General features: G+C 43.7%; 2 protein-coding genes across 5 annotated transcripts in view; one reads left to right on the top strand and one right to left on the bottom strand.

Moving 5' to 3' along the window:
- Window positions 1-1,409: 1,409 nt before the first annotated feature.
- On the bottom strand, window positions 1,410-13,655 carry QPCT (glutaminyl-peptide cyclotransferase). Its single transcript, XM_082048441.1, has 7 exons — window positions 13,324-13,655; window positions 10,387-10,533; window positions 7,762-8,043; window positions 5,439-5,615; window positions 4,478-4,577; window positions 3,877-3,993; window positions 1,410-1,817 (listed from the first exon to the last, which is right to left on the bottom strand). Exons 1-7 carry the CDS (start codon window positions 13,447-13,449, stop codon window positions 1,672-1,674), a joined length of 1,095 nt encoding a protein of 364 aa, XP_081904567.1. The 5' UTR covers window positions 13,450-13,655; the 3' UTR covers window positions 1,410-1,671.
- A 6,074-nt stretch (window positions 13,656-19,729) lies between these two features.
- Window positions 19,730-21,701, top strand: part of PRKD3 (protein kinase D3) — a 44,622-nt gene continuing 42,650 nt past the window's right edge. The window contains exon 1 of one of the 4 annotated variants that reach the window (XM_082049529.1): window positions 19,730-19,815. The gene's annotated coding sequence lies outside the window, so the exon portion shown is untranslated. Of the gene's footprint in view, window positions 19,816-19,933; window positions 19,956-20,077; window positions 20,536-21,109; window positions 21,133-21,701 lie in introns of those variants that run through there. The other 3 variants (XM_082049531.1, XM_082049528.1, XM_082049530.1) reach the window with 3 other exon arrangements.

Genomic DNA, 21,701 nt, shown 5'->3' with positions numbered 1-21,701 from the left:
TTTTTTTTGGTGCCACTTAGAAGGGTGCAGTAGGTGCCTTTACGCTGCTCAGAGTATTCAAATTTAAGGAGATTTAGTTTAGTAGTTCAAGATGTTTCCTCACAGGCTGAAGTAGAGGAGAATATGACAGTGAAGAATTCAAATAGCTTTGATGTAGTTACACAGATGTACAGAAATATCTGAAAATAAACACATCTGTCCAATTTTTAGAATTTTCATTGTATTCTATTTCAGAAGTTGCACGCAACATACAGACATTTCACACAAATGTTAAAGTGATGGGAAAACAAAAACTGCTTTTGTTTCATCTTGAGCAAAAACACAGACAATTTCATTTTCAGGCTGTCCTGTCATAGTCAAATTTTACAAATTTACATTGCTGTAAATACATATTTCTATTGCAACTTTATAATATGGGTGTAGATGTTGTCTTAGGTTCAGAGATGTTTGCTTTAGGAAAATGGTAAAATACAGGCTAAATTCAACATGCCTACAACTCCACAGCTTATTTCCTTCTTACATCTCTTTGCCCAGGATAGAACTTTCTAATGGAAGAACTTCAGAGCAGTAAAATACTGACTTGTTTTTTCCCCATTTGATCCTTTACCTTGAGCTTGATTTTATTTAGGTTTTATATATTTTTCTTCAAATGCTCTCATCTTTATCTCACGGGTAGAAACCCTAATTCTGTAGGTAGCTTTTGAATAGCTTTCTTCTGGCTTCTCGTATTGAGTTCATTCCAGGGTAGATTTTTGCTAGAGTGTTAGACTAAATTTATTGAATAATTCCAGTACAGAATGTAAAAGCATAGGATTGTTAAACTGGTGAGTATCTTTTTCTGATACAGGCTACGGCTTGTCCTTACTTTTTGGTGCTTAAACTGTCTTTTTGCTTCTGACTCTCATGCTTACTTTACTTTTCATAGATAGAACTTTGCCTTTAAAAATATATTTATATGAAACTGTGGTTTCTTAAATGATCACTTTCCTATTATCGTTACTTCTAATGTAATCTGTATTAAAAACAGCAGGTTGGATTTTGTTGTTTTTTTTTTTTTTTACTTTGGGTGAAATTGTGAACGGTTCTCACATGAATGAATGGCCTGCTGTCCGTGCACAAGGACCCTTGCAGCTGTCCTTGTAGGGGAAGGAGGAGAGGGAGCAGAGAGGATTAAAATCCCTTCAGTGTGTCAGGAATTCTAGCAGCTCGTTTCAGGATGAGGTGGTTTAGTTCAACTCGAAGTAGAAGTCAGTTTTCTTGTCATTTTTGTTTCTTTTGATAACGTGGTCTGAATTTTCATTGCTGAACACCACACAAGCTAGTCACACCTTGTAAAAACTGTAGGTAACACTGAAGTCAGGAGGCATTCCCTCCTGGGATCTTAGTATAACATAAAGCAGTCATAGCAATGTGGAAAAGATCTGGATGTTTTTATTCAGAGGTAAGACATAGAAAGATCAAATTCTTTCCAGGCTGAGACTAATTCTTATTTAATGCTATCTTATTTGGTTACGTGGAACATTGGGCCAGGAACAGCTGAATCAATAATCAGTCTAGCAAGAGCTATCATTTTTTGCTTTGCTTTAGTGCTCTCCAATGCAATCAAATAGCAGATGTGAAGGTGGGCAAACAGTATTTAGAATGGAGTAGGATTTGTTGCCATTTTGCCTGTCACAGGTTTAGATATTCCAGTACAAACACTTGCAGGATTTTGCTGAGATTGTCGACAGTGGTTTTGTCAAGGTTTTCTTCTGTGTCCTCCAAGGTATGCCATACTGCAGGAAAAGGGGATGGAATCAGATGTAGGACTGGAACCCCTATAAGGAGGAAAGTGAAATTTGGAGAAGAAAGATTGAAGAGGGTCTGTTAAGCCAATTGATATATCGCCATTTAGCAACAGAGTCAGGTAACTGCTCAATAAACTTACTTTACTGAGAAGTATGTGTCATTGCAGCTTACTTTTACCTTCTCTTTTTTGAAGCCTGTCACTGCAGCCCAGCCATTAAATTGTGTGTTTCCTAAGATGGGCACCTTCCTTTCAAGTACTTTTGTACGGTTTTTTTTTTCCTAAAGGCATCTGTAGCTCATAGTTTTACTGTGATCCTTTTTGGTTTTTAGATCCTTTGCATTGTAATTGTTGATACCATGTTTAGGAGCTACAGAAGGGCAGAGAAACCGCTGCGGATCCCCAAACTGAAAACTGATTACTGTGTTCTTGTGACAGGGTTAAGATTAAGCACTTTTGGAAGCATTTTTTTAGTCTGCTCTGTAAATGGTAAAATTGGGTGTCTGTGTTTTCACTCTGTAAAACAGAACTATTACTATCCTGAGATGAAAGAACTTCCACTTGAAAGGATCGGTATGACTGCATACATTAAGACACCTATACATACTGCAAATTCAAGTAAAAGAGGAATTAAACCAGTTTTCTGCTTCCTGATGACTTTTTGGGGGGAGCATTTTTTTCTCTCCAGTCTCTTTCCTGTTTTACTGCTTTTCCTCTCATTTTTCAGCTGCATACCACTAAGGGATCTGTTTTCTTCACTAGGTGTTAACTGTGTTGTTAGAAACGTGTAGTCATTGTTTTCCCCTATGAGCTGCTCTCATGTAGGATTTTTTTATATCCCTGGACATGCGTATGATGGCTGTGTTGGTTTCATTGCACCTGGACCCTGCTTGGGTGTGAAAAATGAAAGATTCATGGAGTTGAAGAGCCATTGAGCAGGAGACAGTAACCATAGCTCGGTGAGGACAGCACCCGCTTAGAAGTGCAGAGGTTGCCGCTCTTGTGCCCGCTTCCAGAGCCGTGTGCACATTTTACAGTACTCAGTAGTTAACAGAGCATAAGCAATGGTGAAATTAGAGGCTGGCATTGAATATACCTCCCTCCTTTCCTAGATAGATGCCCTCTTCGTTGAACTAGTGCTACATTTCTTTTGGTTAATGCTGCTTTAGCTATATGACTCTTGTAGTCCGCGCTGTACCGTGGAAAACTTCAGTCAGAAGGGTTTATCTGCTGGCCGCCTTTGGCCCACCTTCGTTTTGAAGATGCTCTGCTGAGTGTTTGAACCGAGAAGGACATTCATGCAAGCCACATCTTGAACTTGGACAAGTGCTTTAATCACTGACCTGTAGTTTGCCAAGGTGGCAGCAGTAGCACAACTGCTTTCCCTCTCTCTGGTTGCATCCCAAAGGAACAGAATGAACACAGAGTAAGAAGACACAGCGTAGGTGTCTGCCAGGCAAATGCTTTTGCAGGGAATCCCAGTTTTGGGTATGTGCCTAATTCCAGGAGGGATTTCAGGTGTGTTATGTCCTTTGTTGTTTCTGCTGGCTACTCTATGCACCTTTCCCACCCTTCAAGCTCATAGCTGTGAAATCTCCATTCTCTTCCGGCAATGAGAATGTCTAATTTGAGTATGGGAGTTTTTGCATGAGTCGGTGCCTTCAAATTTAAACAGGTAATAGTGAGCATTACTGTAACTTTGACAACAGATCTTCAGAGATTTTTATAGTCTTTTGAAGATACGACCCTTGAGTATTTCCCTGCTCCTAGAAATAGTAACTGGCTGGTGAGTGTGGTATGTGGTGCTATCCCACTAGATCAGAGTTGCTTATCTTTGTAGGACACTACTGTGGATAGAAATTTCCATTCTCTCTGTGCCATTGGAGCTGTGCTCGTGCAAAATGATGATGGGTGTGTTTTATCACTGCTTTTGCTCAGGTATGTTTTTCTAAGCCCTGCATAAAGTTGGATTTGGAAGCCTCAAGCTGGGGCAAATCAGCTTGAAAAACAGGATCATATGCACTTGCTCGTCCACTAAATGATGCATTTGTTACTGAACTCATACTTTAAAACATAAGAGTTTCCAGTACCTCTTAATAAAAATGGAATGTGGTCATCTTCAATCAAGCCCCGATGTACAGTACTCTGGAAATACTGCCTTTCAACACGGTGATTCCTCAACAGATTCATGTTGTGTAGCTCTTGCTCTGTAATTCACAATGAAAGCCATTATTGCAAGTTTTGGACATTATGAGGCATTTTAGCACATTTGAATTGTTTTTTTTTCCTTTCATATGGAAGCTATTTCCATGTGAAAGAAGAAAAAGAAGTTGGTAGTTGTCTTCTGCATTTGTTTAGTACTTAGAAGACCTCAAGATTGGTGCTATTACTGTCGCTTTAAAGAAGTGAGAACTAAAACAGGGAAGTGAAGCAGTTCCCAAAAGTCGCAGAGTGACAGCCAGTAGTAGAATCTGTTTCATGGCTTCCAAGTGTCTGGGCATCTTCCTTAGTTATTTTATTAATTAAATATTCAAATCTTTGTATAGGTTTAAGATGCACCAATTTTAACATTTACATTATTAAATATTATAATAGAAAATAATATAAAAATCTGATGTACAGGACTGAATACATTCAGAAAATATACACTGAATTTTCAAGTTCATCCAAAGCCCATACCCCTCTCCTTACCAATTGCTTGAAGCCTCTGAAACCATCGAATTGTGTTTGGAAAATAATTGGGAAAGACTGGGTTTGGTGCACCAATTAAATCCAGTAGTACAAGCAAGTCCTACAGAAGAAAGAATCTTTAATACAGAATTCTTTAAATTACTACAACACCATCAACAGCAGTAGCAGCAAGGAGACCTCTTGGTTCCTGTGTAGGTCATGATTAGGTCTTTAATAGCTCTGGCCAAAGATCTGGCTTTTCTACCATGTTGCCTGAGCAGAACTCATTCACAGAACCTGATTCCAATCTGATGCGTTTTGCTGTCTTCCTGAGGAGGAAAATGGCTGTTTCTCTGTTCCTCAAGCTGAACCAGACTGCATCGCTTCGTTTGCAGTTTGTGTGTTATACCCCTTTAAAGGGAAAACTGGTGGGTGGGGAGAAAGAAAAGGAAATTGCTTCTTCCCCAGAGAAAAAGTCTGTCAAGGGAAAGACATTTTATGAGTCACGAGATACCCTGGCAGAAGAAAAGTCTCTCAGCAGTGAGCAGGGAGGGAGGGAGGAGGGAGAAGGGAGCGGACAACTGGAATGTTGGTAGGAATCAAAGGGAAGCATCTTGTTGTAGCTTGGTGTGGAGACAGGGGAGGTCGGTTGACAGACCAACACCATGTCTGTGCTCTTTCCTCATCACTGCGAATTATCTCTCCTGAAGAATGCGGATATTTTTAGATGATATTCTAATGAGTTTGTGTATTTTGATTTTTCTTTGACTCCTCCTCATGCTAGTATGGAGAAGGTCCAAGCAGATTCACCTGAAAAGCTCAAGTCTCTATCAAGTCTCATAAAAGTTCCACAAGCCTGCTTCTTCCTTTAACTTGAATGAGGTTCATGGTTTCTTGGGAATTTGGCCAAATACCTACTAATTAAATATTTTTTTTTTTAAACAATTTACTATTATTCATTAGGGAGGTGAAAGCCACTTACTATGCCCTGAAGCTGATTTGTGGTTGTTGATCCAGGTGGATGTGGAGTAGATACCATTTTTTGAGCTAAGTGTTGAGATCCGTAGAGAGAATCGGAAGGGGACCACCGGACAAAGGCTTCTTCGCCATCAAAAAAAATGAGCTGAAGTGAAAGGTCTGGTCTCGACGTTGAGCTGGTCTGTTGGAGGAAGTTAAAAGTAACATAGCAGATTCTGGCCAGAACATTAAATAAAGGACAAATACTGTGGTCATATAAGTGACATCAGTAGGGGTATATTTTCAAGGTACCCTATGTAAACCTTCCTACGGCTGTTAAACACATATTATGGTGTAATGCAGGAGTAGATATGCCCTTCCCTGTCAAAAGCGAAAAATATCACATTAAAAACTGAGAAAATATATATGATTAACGTATTTAAGCTCACAAAGGAGACATCTGTGTGAAATTTCTTTGCAGTGTAGAAGGAGCCTTTTTTACTCTCTGCTTACAAACTGAAGCCTTGTTTGCTCTGGCAGCATTTCCTAATAATCTACAACAAGGCAAAACCCAGTTTGGTTCTGCTATATGAACAGTTTTGGCAGCTGTATTCTTGGCAGTTGCCATAACTATTTTAACCCCTCTATGAATTAGTGTTATTTCAGTGAAATTGCATGATGTGGTTAAAAAGGTGGGGTCACTGGCAACAGTCATGTCCTGTATGGGCTACAACTCCCAACTAGCTGGAGCTGATCCAATATAAACAGTAGTGGAAAACTTCTATTTAAAAAAAAAAGTCACTGATGTAGGCAAGAAGATATTGATTATGCTTTCAGCAATATATGGATTTCTCCAAGGCAATGCTTTGTCCTTTGCCCAGGACAGAGCTCTTTTGACAGCAGTCATTTTGCTTTGCATTGCATTCTGGAGGAAACTGTGTATTAATACCGTTTGAATTTTAGAAAGTAGTATTTGTAATTATTATGATTACTGTTTAACACATTCCTAGGTCTGAATAATGTAGAGAGATGTCTTTGCCCTTTAAACTTACTTGATGTAACTGGAGAAACATCAAGATAAAAATCACAGCTTCAGGTCAAAGTATAAATAGATTTGGCTGAAAACATAAAGTCTGTTATGCTACTATGAGCAGAGCAAAAAGGTCATCGCTAATGTATTAAGCAGATGGATCCCAAAGTATATTTTGTTAACAGACTGTACAAATGGTAGCCTGTGCAAAATAATTAGATTGCCTTTTTGTCAAATGCTGTCATTTACAAGAGAAAACAATTTAATCAAAAAATGATGTATTTCTTGCAAAAATTTCCAGTCTTTAAGTCAGTGTGCAGGTTATTCCATAAATAATCATTAGGCAAATTTATTCTAAATGAAAGAATATGTATCACAGGAGTGCTTTATTTTGTGATTAAAAACATTGGCATATTCTTAATCTTCTAATTCTTAAATATTTTAATGTCAGAAGGCACCAAATCAGTTTCCGGGAACAACTGCTGACAAGTGATCTTAATACCTGAGCTGAGTGTATTGCCGACACTTTGTAAAGCGTTTGAGAGACCTTTGCCTGTGAAAGCCCTGTTAGTGTATGAGTATTTTCCACAAATGCTGAACCAGTAGATGGCACTCATGAATCTGTAATCCTACGAGCTTTTAGAGCTTTGTAGAATCAACAGATTTTTGCGCCTAGCAATGGCAGCACTTTGAAGTGGATTTTCATGGCATAGGTAACACAGACTGATAATATTACACGAATACTCGACTGTTTTCCTGTACTCAGCCATCACTCGTTTCATAAATAAATTCGAATTGATAAAGGAAAACAAGAAGAAAAGCTTGAAATTGTTATGGGATGGAGGGGCATGAGTGTTAACTTGTGCACAGCAATTAGTTCATCCATCTTCCAAAACAGAGTGCAACTGAGACATTTTTAAAATACAAGACTGAGAAAGCAACAAAACTTTGTTAGCAACTTTAGATTTTACTGGATAAAACAGGAGCTTCTGAGTAGGGTTCTGTGCCTTTTAGATAGAAAGCGGGATTATATCTCAAAGAGCCTATGAAACTTGTTATTCATGTATAAATTGCTATTTTCATATAGTATATATTAATTGTAAATTTTAGGTAGTGACCCTTTGCATAAGAAGTTTTAATGTGATCGCGTACTCTAAAGTAATAGATACAGATCTCTGCTCTGTGCGCAGTCAGCAGCAGTTTTACTGCAGGCACAGCGGTCGGACAGTCAGGCACGCAGGCTATGGGAGGGAACATGGAAGTGCCTGAGGGCCTAGTGCTATTGCAGAAACACGTGAAAACGAACCAACCAAACTACCTTGATTAACTGAAGCTTGTTATCCAGGGCACGTGCCAGCTCCAATAACATAGCACAAGGCACAGCTGAATCGGTTGCTCCCACAAATACTCTCTCCTGCCATTGCTGTCCGAAGAATTTTGAGTCGTAGTGGCACGCAAGTACTAGGTGGCGTTTTGCAGAGGGGTCGAGAGTGCTGATAATATTTGAAAATGTTTGATATCCATACGGGGTGTATGCCTGAAATGTATCTTCCTCAATTTCCCAACCAGCCTGTAGTCTTTGAAGACGGTGCTTGATATGCTGCAATAAAAAAATAAACAACAAAATAAAAACAACAGATAAGCAAACAAACAAAAAAACCCCAAACAAACAAAAAAAACAGATTAATATTGGCTCAGAAAGCTAATGACAAATTGTCATTAGCTAATTAATAGTGGCACTTAAGCTTATTTCTGTAAGTTCATGGTATTTGTAGAAGATAAATTTTACAGCAAAAAAATGTAATGTCTCTATCTAAGCAACATCTTTGCTACCTTAGCCTTTGACTGTCTCTCTTGCTTTCATTTTTGCCTTTTGTGGGTGCTTTGAACGGTTGCCCATTAATACGACACATTAAGATCTTGATCTCTGAAGTTTCCGGGCAAGTTTTTTTTCAGCTATAACCAGGACAGATTTAATGTTTACCTCTTCAAACCTAAACTCAGTTGTGCCCTTGAATTAAGTGTCAGAACTGGGTGCAGAGGACTTCGTGTGCGTATTTTGACAATTACCACACATAGATGCCAGAGCAGTATAAAAAAAACCCCACTGGTTTGTGTTTGATTGGTTGGTGCAGTTCTGTTTTGTTTTTTAATTTTCTATGAGAAATCTGCCTTTCAAGTGACATGAGTTGTTTACAATGCTATCAGAGACAGTCTGATTCCTGTAAGTTAAAGGAAGAATTAAACATTTCAGAACAGTGTTTTTAAAATAAAATCTTAAGTGTATCTCATGTAAAGATAAAAATTGAAACAGTGAATCAAAAAAATAGATCATTCATTTTAGGCATCTTCCCACTGCAAGAGAATAACTCTATCAAGCCGTTATTAAAGAGTCCTGGCTAGCTCTTACTGGAGGGCCGTCTCTGTTGAGCAACTTATTTGTATGGGTCCCTAGAGTGCTTCTTCAAGGCAGATTCCTCTCTCTTTAAATAAACATTAGGAAAAGCCCCTAAGGGGAAAAAAGGAAAACAGACTTGGAAGATATGTTCTCCTCTTAGTGAAGTCAGTGGGAATATTGCCATAAGTTTTAGTGCTAGAACAAACTTCCATTTTGTTTCTGGAGGTTTTTATGGCGTTGTATGGTCTACCCGCTATCTGTAGGCAGAGCAAAGGACATCTGTTCTGGACTAAGGGGAATATATAACCCTGCATGGAGTTCCCAGTGTGCACTAGCCTTCTCCCTTAAAGGAGTCTGACACTTTTTCTGTGTCTTAAGGAAGAAAAACCAACCATTTCAAACTGCACTGTGCTTTGAGGAGGAGGACTCTTCGGTTTTTTTTTTCCTTTGGTGGTCTACTTTAGTACATGCTGTTACCTTGTAACAGGATGATCCTATTTTGAACATGATTTGCGGTTTTCTAGCCTAGGCTCAGGGTTTTTTTTTTTAATTTTTCTTACTTTCCCCCCTTTCATTTGGCTGCCTTCCAGGGTATCACTAAAGAAACCACAAAGCTAAACCTATAGAGATGTGTGCACCGGCCCACACACACAGCATAGAAAAGCTACATTTCTCCAGTCTGCCAGTGACAGAATGGCAAATAATGTAGTTAGGGCTGTCTTGAAGTGGTTGGGTCACTGCCAAATGGCTAAACGCAGGCTAGCGAGATGTTGTGAATGTCTTGTACTAAACTTGCCTGTACCACTGTTTCAGTCTCCTGCTTGGCTAACGTAACGCAGAGCCAGCGCGGCCTGCAGTCCTGAAGGGCAGCAACCCAGTCGGGTGGTAGCTCCCTGTGGCTTAAACACAACCTGCTGGAGCTTTCAGCGGCTTGGGCTGCAATCTGGATAGGTGAGCGCAGCATTTACACACTGTTGTGCTTGGGCCAGCAGAGCTGGTGTGGTACCTGGCCCAGCGCTGCCCTTGGCTGTGTTGACCATTTCATCTGCCTGCCCGTTTGGGCCCCTCGGATCCCTTTTCATGTTGATATACCCATCTGGAGCAACTCTACAGGGGAGTGCAGCAGCACAGCACCTGTCCAGAAACAGGGCAGGCGGGTGTCATTTATTTCATCCCCGTGTAGGGTCCCAGGGGGTTTGAACCAGTGACCAAAAGCCTGCTCGTGTGAAGGACAGAACAATCATTGTGTTGTACTTTGGGTACCAAAACTGAGGTGAGCTCTTAATTTTAAAACATAAATTTTAAAAAAATCATTCTTTTTAACTTCATTTTTTTTCTATTCATTGTGCTATGCAGCCCTGGGAAATAGTGTCAGCTGAACTGCAAGCTCTGTCATGTAGGCTCTATGCAGTCTAGACCTGAACAATGATAGAGTTCATCCCACCGAATGAAAGGAATGTGTCTGTCCCTTTAGTAGCCACTAACGGCACTACCAGAATATACGTAATATATGTTCTTAGAGGTTTCCAAAAAATGTTGTTTTACCTGTCGTACGATGTAATTTCCTGGTGATCCGGGGTATCTTTCTATCAGGATAGGGCGCAAATCATTTTCCCACATTTCAGAAACATCTGTGTTTGCTGCAACTTTTTGAATAGTGTCAGAATGTAAAATTCTTGGTTGGTGAGAATACTGTAGAAAGAAGAAAAAGGGGAAGGTTGTTCTAGCTATAACTATTAGCAGACCTTTTAAATCACAGCTTTCTTCAAAATTACAGTAAATGTGATATACTGTGCTATTTTGTTCCACTGACAACAAAATATAATCTTAAGAAAAGCTTTTATCTCAAAAATTATTGACATTTTTAAGTTCTGTGGCTTCTGCATCTTTGATTTCCATGCAAAATATGCTAGAATTAAAAACATGGAAGGATTTTTTAACCTACCAGCAGTAAAAACTCAACCCACTATTGGGTTCTCTCCTTCCTAATATCTTAATTCTACATACATAGAGTCATGTCTGCAACTATGCCACCTACAAATGAGGTTTCCATTGAGACAAACATCTTAAGCTTTGTTTCTAGTAGTTATACGAATGAACTTTATGCTGTGTCTACATGATGAGGTTACAGTACTGTGAAGAAATGCACAGAAAGAGTGCAGGGATGTCCTTGTGGCCTCTGCCCACAGTGGTGGCGTTGGTGTGACTACACAGCACAGTGCAGCTCCTCTGGGGGCAGCTGGGGTTGTACATCAGCTCTGCGACACACAGGTTAACCTCGGAACTGGCAGCTTGTCTCCTGTGACAGCAGCTAGTACTGTTAGCTACCTCCCAAGTGGCTTCTGTTGCCTGAGCATGGGCCTTTAGTGCTGTTTCAGGTGGCCTAGAATACTTGAGACATTCTTATGGGGATGGCAAACGCATGTCAAAGATGCACATGAGCCCTGTGCTGTTCTGGAGTGGTAGCTGAATGCCAGGTGGGATCTCCAAGGACAGCTCAAATGCCCCTTTGGGCACCTGATTTGAACCTACCCAGTCTCTGGCAATTGTCTGCTCAGGACCTTCCTGAGCTGCTCCTGTTTTCATAGATTCCTATTTTAGACACTATCATAAGATGCTCTTGTTATATCCGTTGCTGGGTCTATCATAGGGACTTCCCTCTACTCCTGTCTTCCACTGGAAAATTTGTTCTTTGATCAGAACTGCCTTACACGGTTGATCAGACTTGCTGTCCTTCAGTGTAGCCTACCTTCCCCATTCTTTTTGAGATGAGGAAAGAGAGGGAAACTGCAACATGAGTGCACCACAGCTTATAGTTATATTGGGTTTGCATGGCAAGGTTTTGGTAGGGAGGGGCTACAGGAGTGGCTTCTGTGAGAAGCTGCTAGAAGCTTCCTCCATGTCTGATAGAGCCAATGCCAGCTGGCTGCAAGATGACCAAGCCCATCAGTGATGGTGGTAGCACCTCTGGATAACATATGAAGAAGGGAGACAAGAATTTAATGAGAAAGAATAAGTGGTTCTTGGTAAGTGTCTGCAGGAGCAGAGGAGTTCTGATGCTTTGGTTCTGTGGTTGGGTGACACATCTTACCTCACTGGCAAGCAGGCTGACTAGCTGGAATGAGATAAAGAATGTATTGTTGTGGCTCAAGGGGGCTCTAAAAAACAGCACTGGGGATACACACTTGTACATTGATTAGTCTGACTAAAGATTTAGCTTAATGTATTTTTATATATGTACGTATACATTCATTATGCATATTATAGATGTATTATGTTACAGATATGTAGTCTACACATGAGATAGATGTCATACATATATAGTAAGATACAATTAATAGAACAGAATTAGAAAGTTTCCCTTTTTTTTCTCCTTAAAAAAAAAAAAAAAATAAATCAATGCTTACTTCAATGAGGAGCAAATAAAAACAAGGAGAAAGAGAATGACTAAGGGGAAGCGAGTGGAAACATATGAAGGCAGCTTCATTTTGCCAGTTTGTCCTGTACTCTGATCTGTCGGTGAAGAGAACAGTGCCCTGGATTAGTGGAATTCAGGGAGCTCTGCCTGAACTTTGAGTTCAGCTCTTCTACAAACACCTGGTGATGGGCCTTAAAAGTATGTTTTCCACTTGGAAATTCCTGAATCCTTTAATTGAATGAACTTTGCAGTTGTGTTCTCTCCCACGTTCTACATGGTTTGGTCCTTCATTAAGAAACTATGTTAGTGTTTCATAATCAGCCACAAAGAGTTGTTACACAGGGGTTTACTGCTTATACTGTTCCGTTAGACATTAACTTGAGACTGGTTTTTTTTCACTAGTTCACACAACATTTTGAATTAAAATCAATATAGTATGGCTCTACAACATACTAAAAATATTATATCCTTTCAAAATAATTTTGCAGTAGCTATCAACACCATTCCTACTTGCTTTTCCTAGATAAATGTACATCACTGCTGGAAGAGCTATTTGTTTTCTCAAACTAAGACACTGTCCTCTGAATCACTGTAATCATGTTGAAAATTGGAGTATAATAGAATGTTACCTGGAATATAATTTGGGGTTTTGATCTCTCTTGTCCTGTTTGGGTTTCTCCTTAAATTCACAAACTGCCCCTGCCCAAGCTTACAGCTCCAGCTGCCCGTTCCCGGGCGGTGTGAAAGGCATCTCCAGCCTTTCAAACGCTTGAAGAAGACCTGTTCTCTGCAGCCATCAGCTCGGGGCGAGAGGGAAGCCATGTTACCCGCCCTCACCTGCGCTCCCCGCAGACGGGACCGGCCCCGCGGCTCCCGCCCTGACCCGCAGCCGGGGTTCGCATCCGCGCCCGAGGCAGCATCACACCGGGATGGATGTGCGAGGAAAGCGCCGGGCGGGGGCAGGTGCCAGCGCCCAGCTTCGGCTCCCCGCCTCCCGGTAAGGTGCTCCCCCCGCAGCCAAGTGGGGAGGCGAGAAGAGCCGGAGAAACGCAAACGTGACCCACCTTCTCCAGGGTCCAGGCTGCTCCGGTGTCCCTGCCGTGCACCAGGGGAAAGCAGGCGGCGAGGCAAAGTGCCCCAAGCAGGCGGGAAGCGGCCCTCCTGCCCTCGCACCCCCGTGCCCCTGCCATCCCTCTCCTCTCCCTTCACGGCCGGGCGGCTCTTCCCTTGGCCCCCTTCCCTCCGCCTTTCCGAGGCCCGGGGATGGGAAGGGGAGAGCCAGGGTCGGCGGAGGAGGCGGAGAAGGGGCAGCGCGGAAGGGACGGAGGGATGAATGGAGGCTGCTGCAGGAGCAGGCGCTGGCTGCTGCGGCTCAGCCAGCCTCTCTCAGCTCGGCTCCCCTCCGAAATGAGCCCGGTCCCTGGCACCACGTCAGCAGTGCCAGGAGGGCTGGCTGTGACAGCCCCGGGCCGCCACCGCCCCCTCTCTCTTCCCTCCTTCCCCCGTGAGCGCGGAGTCGCCACAGGCTCGTCCACGCTCGTGATTTTCCCCACGCGAACAGCTGCAGGCTGCGGCTTCCTCGAGAAACTCGGTCGGTGTCTCCAGGGCCGGCTCTGACACGGGCTGGGGCTCCGTGTGACCTCCGGTGCTCGGGCACGGACAGAGGCTCCGGGCACTTAGAGAGGGCTCTGTGGGGCAGCTGTAAGCTCCGGCTGAGAATGGGCCTTGACCCATCCCTACTGATGACCAGTCCCAAATGAGTGTTCGTGAAGGGTCTTGAAACGCAGACACCTACAGAATTGCAAAATGGTTTAATTTATTATTTTCTAAGCTCTTCTTATGATCTTTTTTAGGCCTAAAAGGATAAAACTTGCTAAAATGAGAATTCTGTCTTCAGGCATTTTAAATTCTCTAATTATACTATTACATACTAACGAGGCAAAATTTGTGGTGAGGTGATATTTTGCAGTAGACCAATTTAAATGATTAAACCAAAGACAGAGGCTTCTGAGCACACAAGGCCCTCTTCAGATCATTTGACATCACCATCCTTACCCTGAGGTGTTGTGGAAAACATCTGACTATTCTGCATAACAGATATTCCATTTAAAGTCTGCAATTTTTACATCCTTCTTAAAGTTCAGACTTAACGCTGAAACAAATTGGAAGAAAAAAAACACATGGAAGAAAGAAATAAAAAGAAAAAGTGAGAGAAAGGAGGAAAGAAAAGAAAGAAAAAAGAAAAGAAAAAAAGAAAAGAAGAGAAAAGAAAGAAGGAAAAGAGGAGTAATCATCTTGCTGCTCTTCAGCCTTGTACTGGAAAGCCACATCCTGGAAACTACAACTTCACAAATATCCAAAGTGTCTGCAAGGATAATATTAGAGAAATGGAGCAATTTGTTGATTCTTGACCCAGATTCCAAAGACTTCCTAGAAAAGCTGGTGGATCTGCTGGCCAGCATACAGATATGAAGTCTGATGGTGGTAGTTTTACAGCAGATTCAGCATCCTTATATCTGATACTAATGTGGCTGTTTGAAATTTTTCATACCTGAGGAAACAAAGAGTTAATTTAAACCAGTGCCATTTTTCTTTTCTTTCGCAAAAGTCCACACATTGCTTGTAAGAAACTATTATCTTGCCAATATAATAGACTCAGCCAGGATCTCTCAGCAAAGCATATTTTATTAATGACCTTGCAAGACCAGGTGTTCTACCTAAGGTAGGCACCCTGAACAAGGCTCAAGCCCCTGCCTACAGTCCCCTAGTCCTGGGTGCAAATTCCCTCCCCTGTTCCCCATTGGTTAGGTACTCCAGGGTTCACAGCCTATCTGACGCTTCCCGGATGTCCTGCCTCAGTTTACCTCTCTCACTACTCCAGTTCTAACGCCCCCCTCCCCTTATTTATTTATTTCCATTTAAGGTGTGGTTTCTTGGCTCTCTGGCTATTACCTGCCCCCCTAACTTAACCTTTAGCCACAGAAACCGGTTTGCATTAGTACATTTCCGCGATTAGTGCAAAGAGGCTTTGTTTTATATTTAAGGTCTGACAGTGAACATCTCTCAGTCATTATCTGCTGGGTCATGTTTCAGATTTACAGTTGCGAAAACAACATTCTTCCTTTAAGAGTTCCTTACGTTGCTTTGTTAGGAAATTGTTCCAAATGCAAAGCCAAGTAGTTGATTAGGGAGAAATGGGAAATCATTTGATTACTAAGAAAAATCAGCATGGTTTACAGATTCTTAGGCAAAAGCCTCAGAGTGTCAGCAGAGACCCAGTCATGGGAAATTAGTCTAAATCCACCTACCAAGACAACAGTGATCCCAACAGGACTACACAACAGAACAAAAATCTGTTGCTCCTTGATCAGATTTCCTGTGGTTGACTATATAATCCACATGCTGGACAAAATTTCTTGCTGATGTGCCAGGGTTCTTATACATTTTAGCAGAAAAACAAACAAACAAACATACTCCCCCCTCCAATAGCTACAGGAGAAATTTGCCAGGAATATAAACTTGATTCAGGACCAGCTAACACTGTTTTCCCCTAAGGGATTGTGGTCCCACTGAGGACTACAGTTCTTTGATAGATTACAAATTTGGCAAGCGTAAAGTCAGCTTAAGACAGTATTGATGTTACCTACATGGAAAACACAGATAAAAACGTAAGTGCTGGACCAGATGCATAGAGAGACTGAACAGGCTTTTTTAAAGGGGTCACTTTAAAAATTTGGGAGACCTTCTTCCCTCTCATAACCATGCCAGAAAGTTCCATGTCTAATGATATAAACCAGGCTGAGAAGAGAAAAAAAGTAATCTATTGAAATGTAACAGAAATCAGAGCAGTTCACAGCTGAAAAGAGAATTATGTGACTATTTAAAAAAAAATACACCAAGTTTAAAAAAAATAACTAAGGGTGAGAAATATCTTTTTTTTTTTTTTTTTCCCCCCCCAGGGGTTCTATGAAGCAAAACTATGTTGTTCAGCCGTATTCCATATGACCAAATTGAGAAGATGTCAACAAATTGCTCAACTGTCAGCTGTTCCATTTTATACATTTAAAATAGTTGGTTTATTACCCTGAAAAACCAATAGATGTAACCAGGTATCACCTAAAGAAAACCATACATTGCCTGTAAAAATATAATCTGTACATCATCCTTCCCTATAAGTCAGCCGATGTGACAGTGCCATCTACTGAAGGACAGACGTCAGAGGCAGCAATGTCAGCAGCTTTTCCCTGTGCTGGCACCATAGCGTTTCAGCCTCATTTCAGCCAGCCTGCACCTGGGGAGTTGATAACCTCCGTCAGAGCACATTGCGCTGCCAGATGCAGCAGATTTATTGCATGCCTGCTTTCCCAAGAAGGGGGATTCCTGCACTGTCCACCGATTCAAATACAGTTTGGATGCTCAGCTTGTTCAACTGGCAGGCCCGTGGTAGGGAGAGGAGAGCAAGTGTGGTTCTTTGTGTTTTGAATCCACCTCACGTAAGGCAGTTTTGTGCCTGAGCGGTGGCTGATTCACCAGCAGCGGTAAAGCCAGCAGTGAGAACACACAGCCTGAGATTTCCACTGTCTGGCAGCCTGGGGTGCTGCATATTCAGGAATCTGCAGGCAGCTCTTGCAGCCCGAAGGGTAAAAGTGGTGGGGCTCATGTTCTCAAAGCCGCACACAGTCCTGCAGGTGCCTGGTGCTCACATGTGTTCTGCGGGGCTGAGCTGCTGCTCATCTCAGGCAGCACTTCTACCATTGGTCTCTGTGGGGTTTGGAATGCAGCCTTTACCAGGCTGTGGAAATACCATGCTTGGTGATTCAGATTTAAGAGGTTCCGTTTCCATGGGCAGATGTATCCACAGACAAAGTTGTAATAAGTGAAACGTACAGATTAGCCCTAAACCCTTATTTAGGGAAAATACTTTATTTCAGAGTTGGTGTAGCAGGATTATATGATGTGAATGAGGCTACCTACTTGGCAGGCGCAAGGACTTGTGAGACCGTTCTTTAAACTAGTTGGGGGTAAGTGAATTCCAAAAGGTCAATTTAATATAATTAACAATATAAATATATATTTTGTTTTCAGTGCATTTATAGCAAGGTAAATTTTGATGCCATGTTTTTCAAGCCTACACTAAACTTGTCACTGTTTTGTTGGAGGTAGATTTTCGGACAAAGTTCAGCTAAGGGCTCAAACCAAGACGATGAGGTAATTCAGAGACACATCCACATTTCAGGATTTTATCCAAACCAAACCTGAACATCTAACTCTTTTTCAGTTCTCTTACGGGGGGACGGGAAGAAAGGAGACCATGAACTAAAAAAAAACAATTGGGAAAAGAAAAGCATTTTGACATTTTGTCCATAGAAATGTCAGTTCCTCTTTTTGCAAGCATTTCTTGCAGACCTTGCAAATCCTGAATGGGGCATTTGCTATGCAAGATCAGTGTCAAAAGCAATGAAAAATAATCACAGCAGCATGTGCTCACACAATTTCTCAGGCAAATGCACCAGTCAAGCCTTCCAGGACATTGCCGTCTTTGTAACCCAGTTAGATGATATGAAAATATTCCAAACATTACATTGGTGAATAGAAATGAATATGTTAAGTTTTCATTTTCAGATACAAAATATCCAGTACCAAATATCAGCGTTCTTAACTTCAAACTGGAAAATCTTGATGTATTTTTAGAGTTATAAAACAGTTGTTGCAAATGTAGTTTGTCTGTACAGACCTACTACTCCATATAGAATGAAAAGGAGTTTTCTTAAAAGAGCAAGTAAATACAGTAAAAGTTACCCCTACTTCCTGGTATCATGTAGCTGTAAGAGAGAGCAATTTGTGCAAAATTGCAACAATTGAGCTGCAAAAGTGCAGATGGCTTCAGCAGGGAAAGCTCTGAGCTGTGAAAACAAGCTAACCATCTGAGGGAATTATGTGGGCTCAGAAACAAGATGAAGAACTTCAATGAAATCCACAGGAAATCACTAATTATGGTAGTCACAAAAATCACAAACCAGAATGTTTGCCTTGTAATTGGTTCAGAAGGCTTATGCTGCCATAATGCTGTGCTATGTAGTCACACAAAGTCAGTTGTACATATGTGCAGATGTATGTGCTGCTCTATACACAGATGCTGAAATGCGGAGCTGCTCTTAGATGTGTCTTACTTGGAAGTCTTTACAAACAGTTTTTGGATGCTTCACGAATATGTTTAGTAGCGAGAACCGCTGCACCGATACTTATAAGCACGTTGTTTTGGCTGAATCTTTCCTGTGTTCCGTAATAAATTGATTTTAACTAATCCATCTTCTGTTCTAATTTATGAAAAAGCAGCTATAATGGCGTAGGACAGCAAATTAAATGGCACCAACCCTATTGGATGGCATAAAGCTGAGCTGCTTTACAAAGAAGTATAATCGTTGCCCAGTGATTGCAGTAATACCTAATATCCATCTGGTATTGTCCATAAACAGCTATTTTTAGGGCTCCTACTCAGAATGTGAGGAGCTGCTGCACTTTAACTACCCTAGAGTATGACTCCTTGCTGTGCTAAACATCTAAAATCATGTTTATGGAGGCAAGCTCTATGTTTACAGTGGTGGCGTGTGGGAGTCCCACTTTAGATGAAAGAGGAAACGAAGATTGCAGAGTTATCTGGAGCAGAGCTTTGGCAAGAACATCCTCTATTCATGGAATAGCCTTCATTAAAAAGTCCCAGGGTGTTTTTTAGTGTTCAAAACCAGTTTAAAGCAGAATCAACCATTAACTGCTACAGTTTTAGAGTAGTTCCAGATTTCAACAAGAAGCTGCAGGCTAATTCCTTATCAAATAAACTGTCTCCAGTCAGAACATGGACCTGGTCACACTCTGTATCAGCTGCATGGTATAAAGGTTTGATGCAAAGTCAGGTGAAGTAAGCGGAAATACTCCACTCAGCTTCAGTGGGTTTTAGGCCAGGCCTCAGGAGTATAAGATGAAGGAAATGAGAAATGTACGTTACAAGCAGCACTGAACTGACAAAGCACTAATCTGCTTCTCCATCTGTATCTCACTGAGCTGAGAGTTAGAAGGCTTTGAATTTCTGTTGACAGTTTGCCTTTTCCAAGCGTTTTTGGTCTGGTATACAATTTAAACTTCAGCAACTTCTTAGAGTAGTGGATAGTATTTTAAGACTCATACACAGAAATTTAATGCAAGTTCAAGAAGGAAGATTATGGGTTGCCTCTTAACAGGGAGCTTTTTGGCTGGTGGGTGGTTACAAATGCAGTTTTGCCTTGTGATCAGTATTCAGTACTTTTGCTAAATGCGTGTTTGCTAAATATCTTGCGTGCAGAGATTTGCTGATGATGCAAGAGTGGCATCGTTAACACAGAGCGGGAAGATGAGATTTTGGTGAATCAGGGAGAAGTGGGGGCTGTGAGGTAGTAGCAGCCATGTCCGAAAGGGTGTGGAGAACTTCTGTGGCAAGCTATGAGATCGTCAGTGGGGGCCATCAAGAGAATCGCAGGGACCGGCAGGCACGCTGTTCACAGGACGCCCTTTCAAGCTACCAGGTCAGAGCAGCCACGAACAAGACCAACGTGATCCTGTGACACACACGGTCAAGTATTTCCTGTGCAGCGATGAAAGGCCTTGTCCGAGGCCCTGGGGAGATCTCCGCGGGGCTGCACCGCGCCACCCACGCCCCGGAAAGGTGAACCGAAAGTGGCGCAGATGGCGAGAAGGGCTGCGGGGGCCCGGGAGCGGGGAGGCCCAGGGCGCTCGGGTGGGCGGAGGAGCTGTCGAAACGGGAGGCCGGCGCTGGCACAACTGCAAGCGGGCGCCAACTGGCGCGGACCCAAGTTTTAGCAAGACTGGAGGCGGCGGGGGCCGGAGAGGCGAGGGCGGCGGCGGGGCGCCAGCGGCAAGATGGAGCGCAAAGCACCGCTGAAGGCACCGCCCCGCCGCACCGCGCCCCGCCGTCCCGTTAGCGGTTCAGGGCAGCGACCGCCACAGGCAACAAAACTAACGGAAACTCTTTTGGGGAGCTCTGCGCATGCGCCGCCTTCCTCACTGAGACCCTCTCGCGCGGGGCACGCTGGGGGTTGTAGTTCGCCGTGGCGCGGCGCCCAGGGTCAGAGCGTGCCTGCGGGACTACAACTCCCGGTATCCCCCGTGCCGCAGCCCGTCCCGGGCGGCTCTGGTGTGTGCGGGGAGCCGCGGGGCTGCGCGGCGGGGGAGATGTGCGCGGGGCAGCTCCGGTGCGGGGCAGCCGGCGTGTGGCGGGACCGCAGGTGAGGTCGGCGGGACGGGGGGCGCGCGCCGCCGCCGCCGCTGGGGTCGCGAGCGGGGGGGCGGGGGCCGGGCCCGCCGCGCCGGCGAAGGGCGGGGGCGGACTCGGAAAGTTCCTGCCGCGGCAGGAGCGGCGATGTCGCCGACGACGACCCCGGCAAGGGCCCTGCCCCGGAGGTTCTGAGGGGGCCCTCACTGTCCCCCGCGGGGGGAAAGCGCCGTCGCGGCGGCAGCTCCGCCCTGGCGTGGGGGTGCCCCGGGGTGGGGGTGACGGGCCGAGGCCACATCATCTCCGGAGAGCGGCGCCGCGGGGAGCTGTGCCGGCAGGGGCGGGTCGCCCGGCGGGGATTTAAACCTGGGAGGGACGGGACCGGACAGGACGGGCGGTTGCCAGCGCCAGCCCGGACGGGGCTGCGTGACCCGTGGCAGGCAGGACGCATCCCGCCGCCGCGCCCGCGGCTCCTCCGCCCGCCCCTCTCCGCCCGTTCGCTCGCCCGCAACCCCGGCTCTGGCACCTGCGGGCGGCCCCGTGGTCCGGCGGCGGGAGCCTGGCTGCTGGGCGGCAGCGGCTGCAGTCCGTCCTGGCGGGAACCGGGGAAGTGAGTAGCCCCCGCGGGGGTAAGACGGGTGAGAGGAGCCGCTTGGAGCGGGGCTCCAAGTCCCTGCCGTGCCCAGAAGGGAGAGTGGGTGAAGCTTCCGAGAGCTGCTTGGCCTGGGGGCAGCCCCGGAGGGAAGGGGAGGGTCAGCGCCCCTCGGCTGCGGGCTGTGCACGGGGGTGGGGGGACTCCCTTCACAGTCCTCGTGCCTCTCTGGTTTTTGAGGTGTAGGGGGTTTTATACGTATAAATAAAAATAACACGATTGAATATGAATTTCAATATGCACTTGTTTTATTTGATGTTCGGACTCAGTTTATCCTGACTGTGAAGCGAGCAGTTTCTATGGTTTTCCTTTCTTAGGAAGATCCATTCTTTCCTAACAAGTAGTGAAAATAAACTTCGTTAAAGGCTTATATGCAAATCAACTTGGTATGAAAACGCTTTGTAAATGCAAATACATCATGCTTTTGGTAAATATAACTATAATTGTAATTAGGCAGCTGTAGGTGAGCTTTCACAGCATGTTTTCACTGTCTAAATTAAACTTACTTAGTAGACCCATTAATTCTA

The sequence above is a fragment of the Streptopelia decaocto genome (genome assembly GCF_964273445.1).
Source record: "Streptopelia decaocto genome assembly, chromosome: 3".
NCBI lineage: Eukaryota > Metazoa > Chordata > Aves > Columbiformes > Columbidae > Streptopelia > Streptopelia decaocto.
The sequence above is the reverse complement of the archived record's forward strand: the minus strand, read 5'-3'. Positions and strand labels throughout refer to the sequence as shown.

Excerpts from the sequence above, each read along its gene's own strand:
- QPCT (XM_082048441.1), bottom strand. The coding sequence starts at position 13,449 with ATGGCAGGGGCACGGGGGTGCGAGGGCAGGAGGGCCGCTTCCCGCCTG. Across the intron at positions 8,044-10,386 it reads GAAATTACATCGTACGACAG|CATATCAAGCACCGTCTTCA; the intron begins GTAAAACAACAT and ends TTTTTATTGCAG. Across the intron at positions 4,578-5,438 it reads CAAATCAGCTTCAGGGCATA|GACTTGCTTGTACTACTGGA; the intron begins GTAAGTGGCTTT and ends TTTCTTCTGTAG.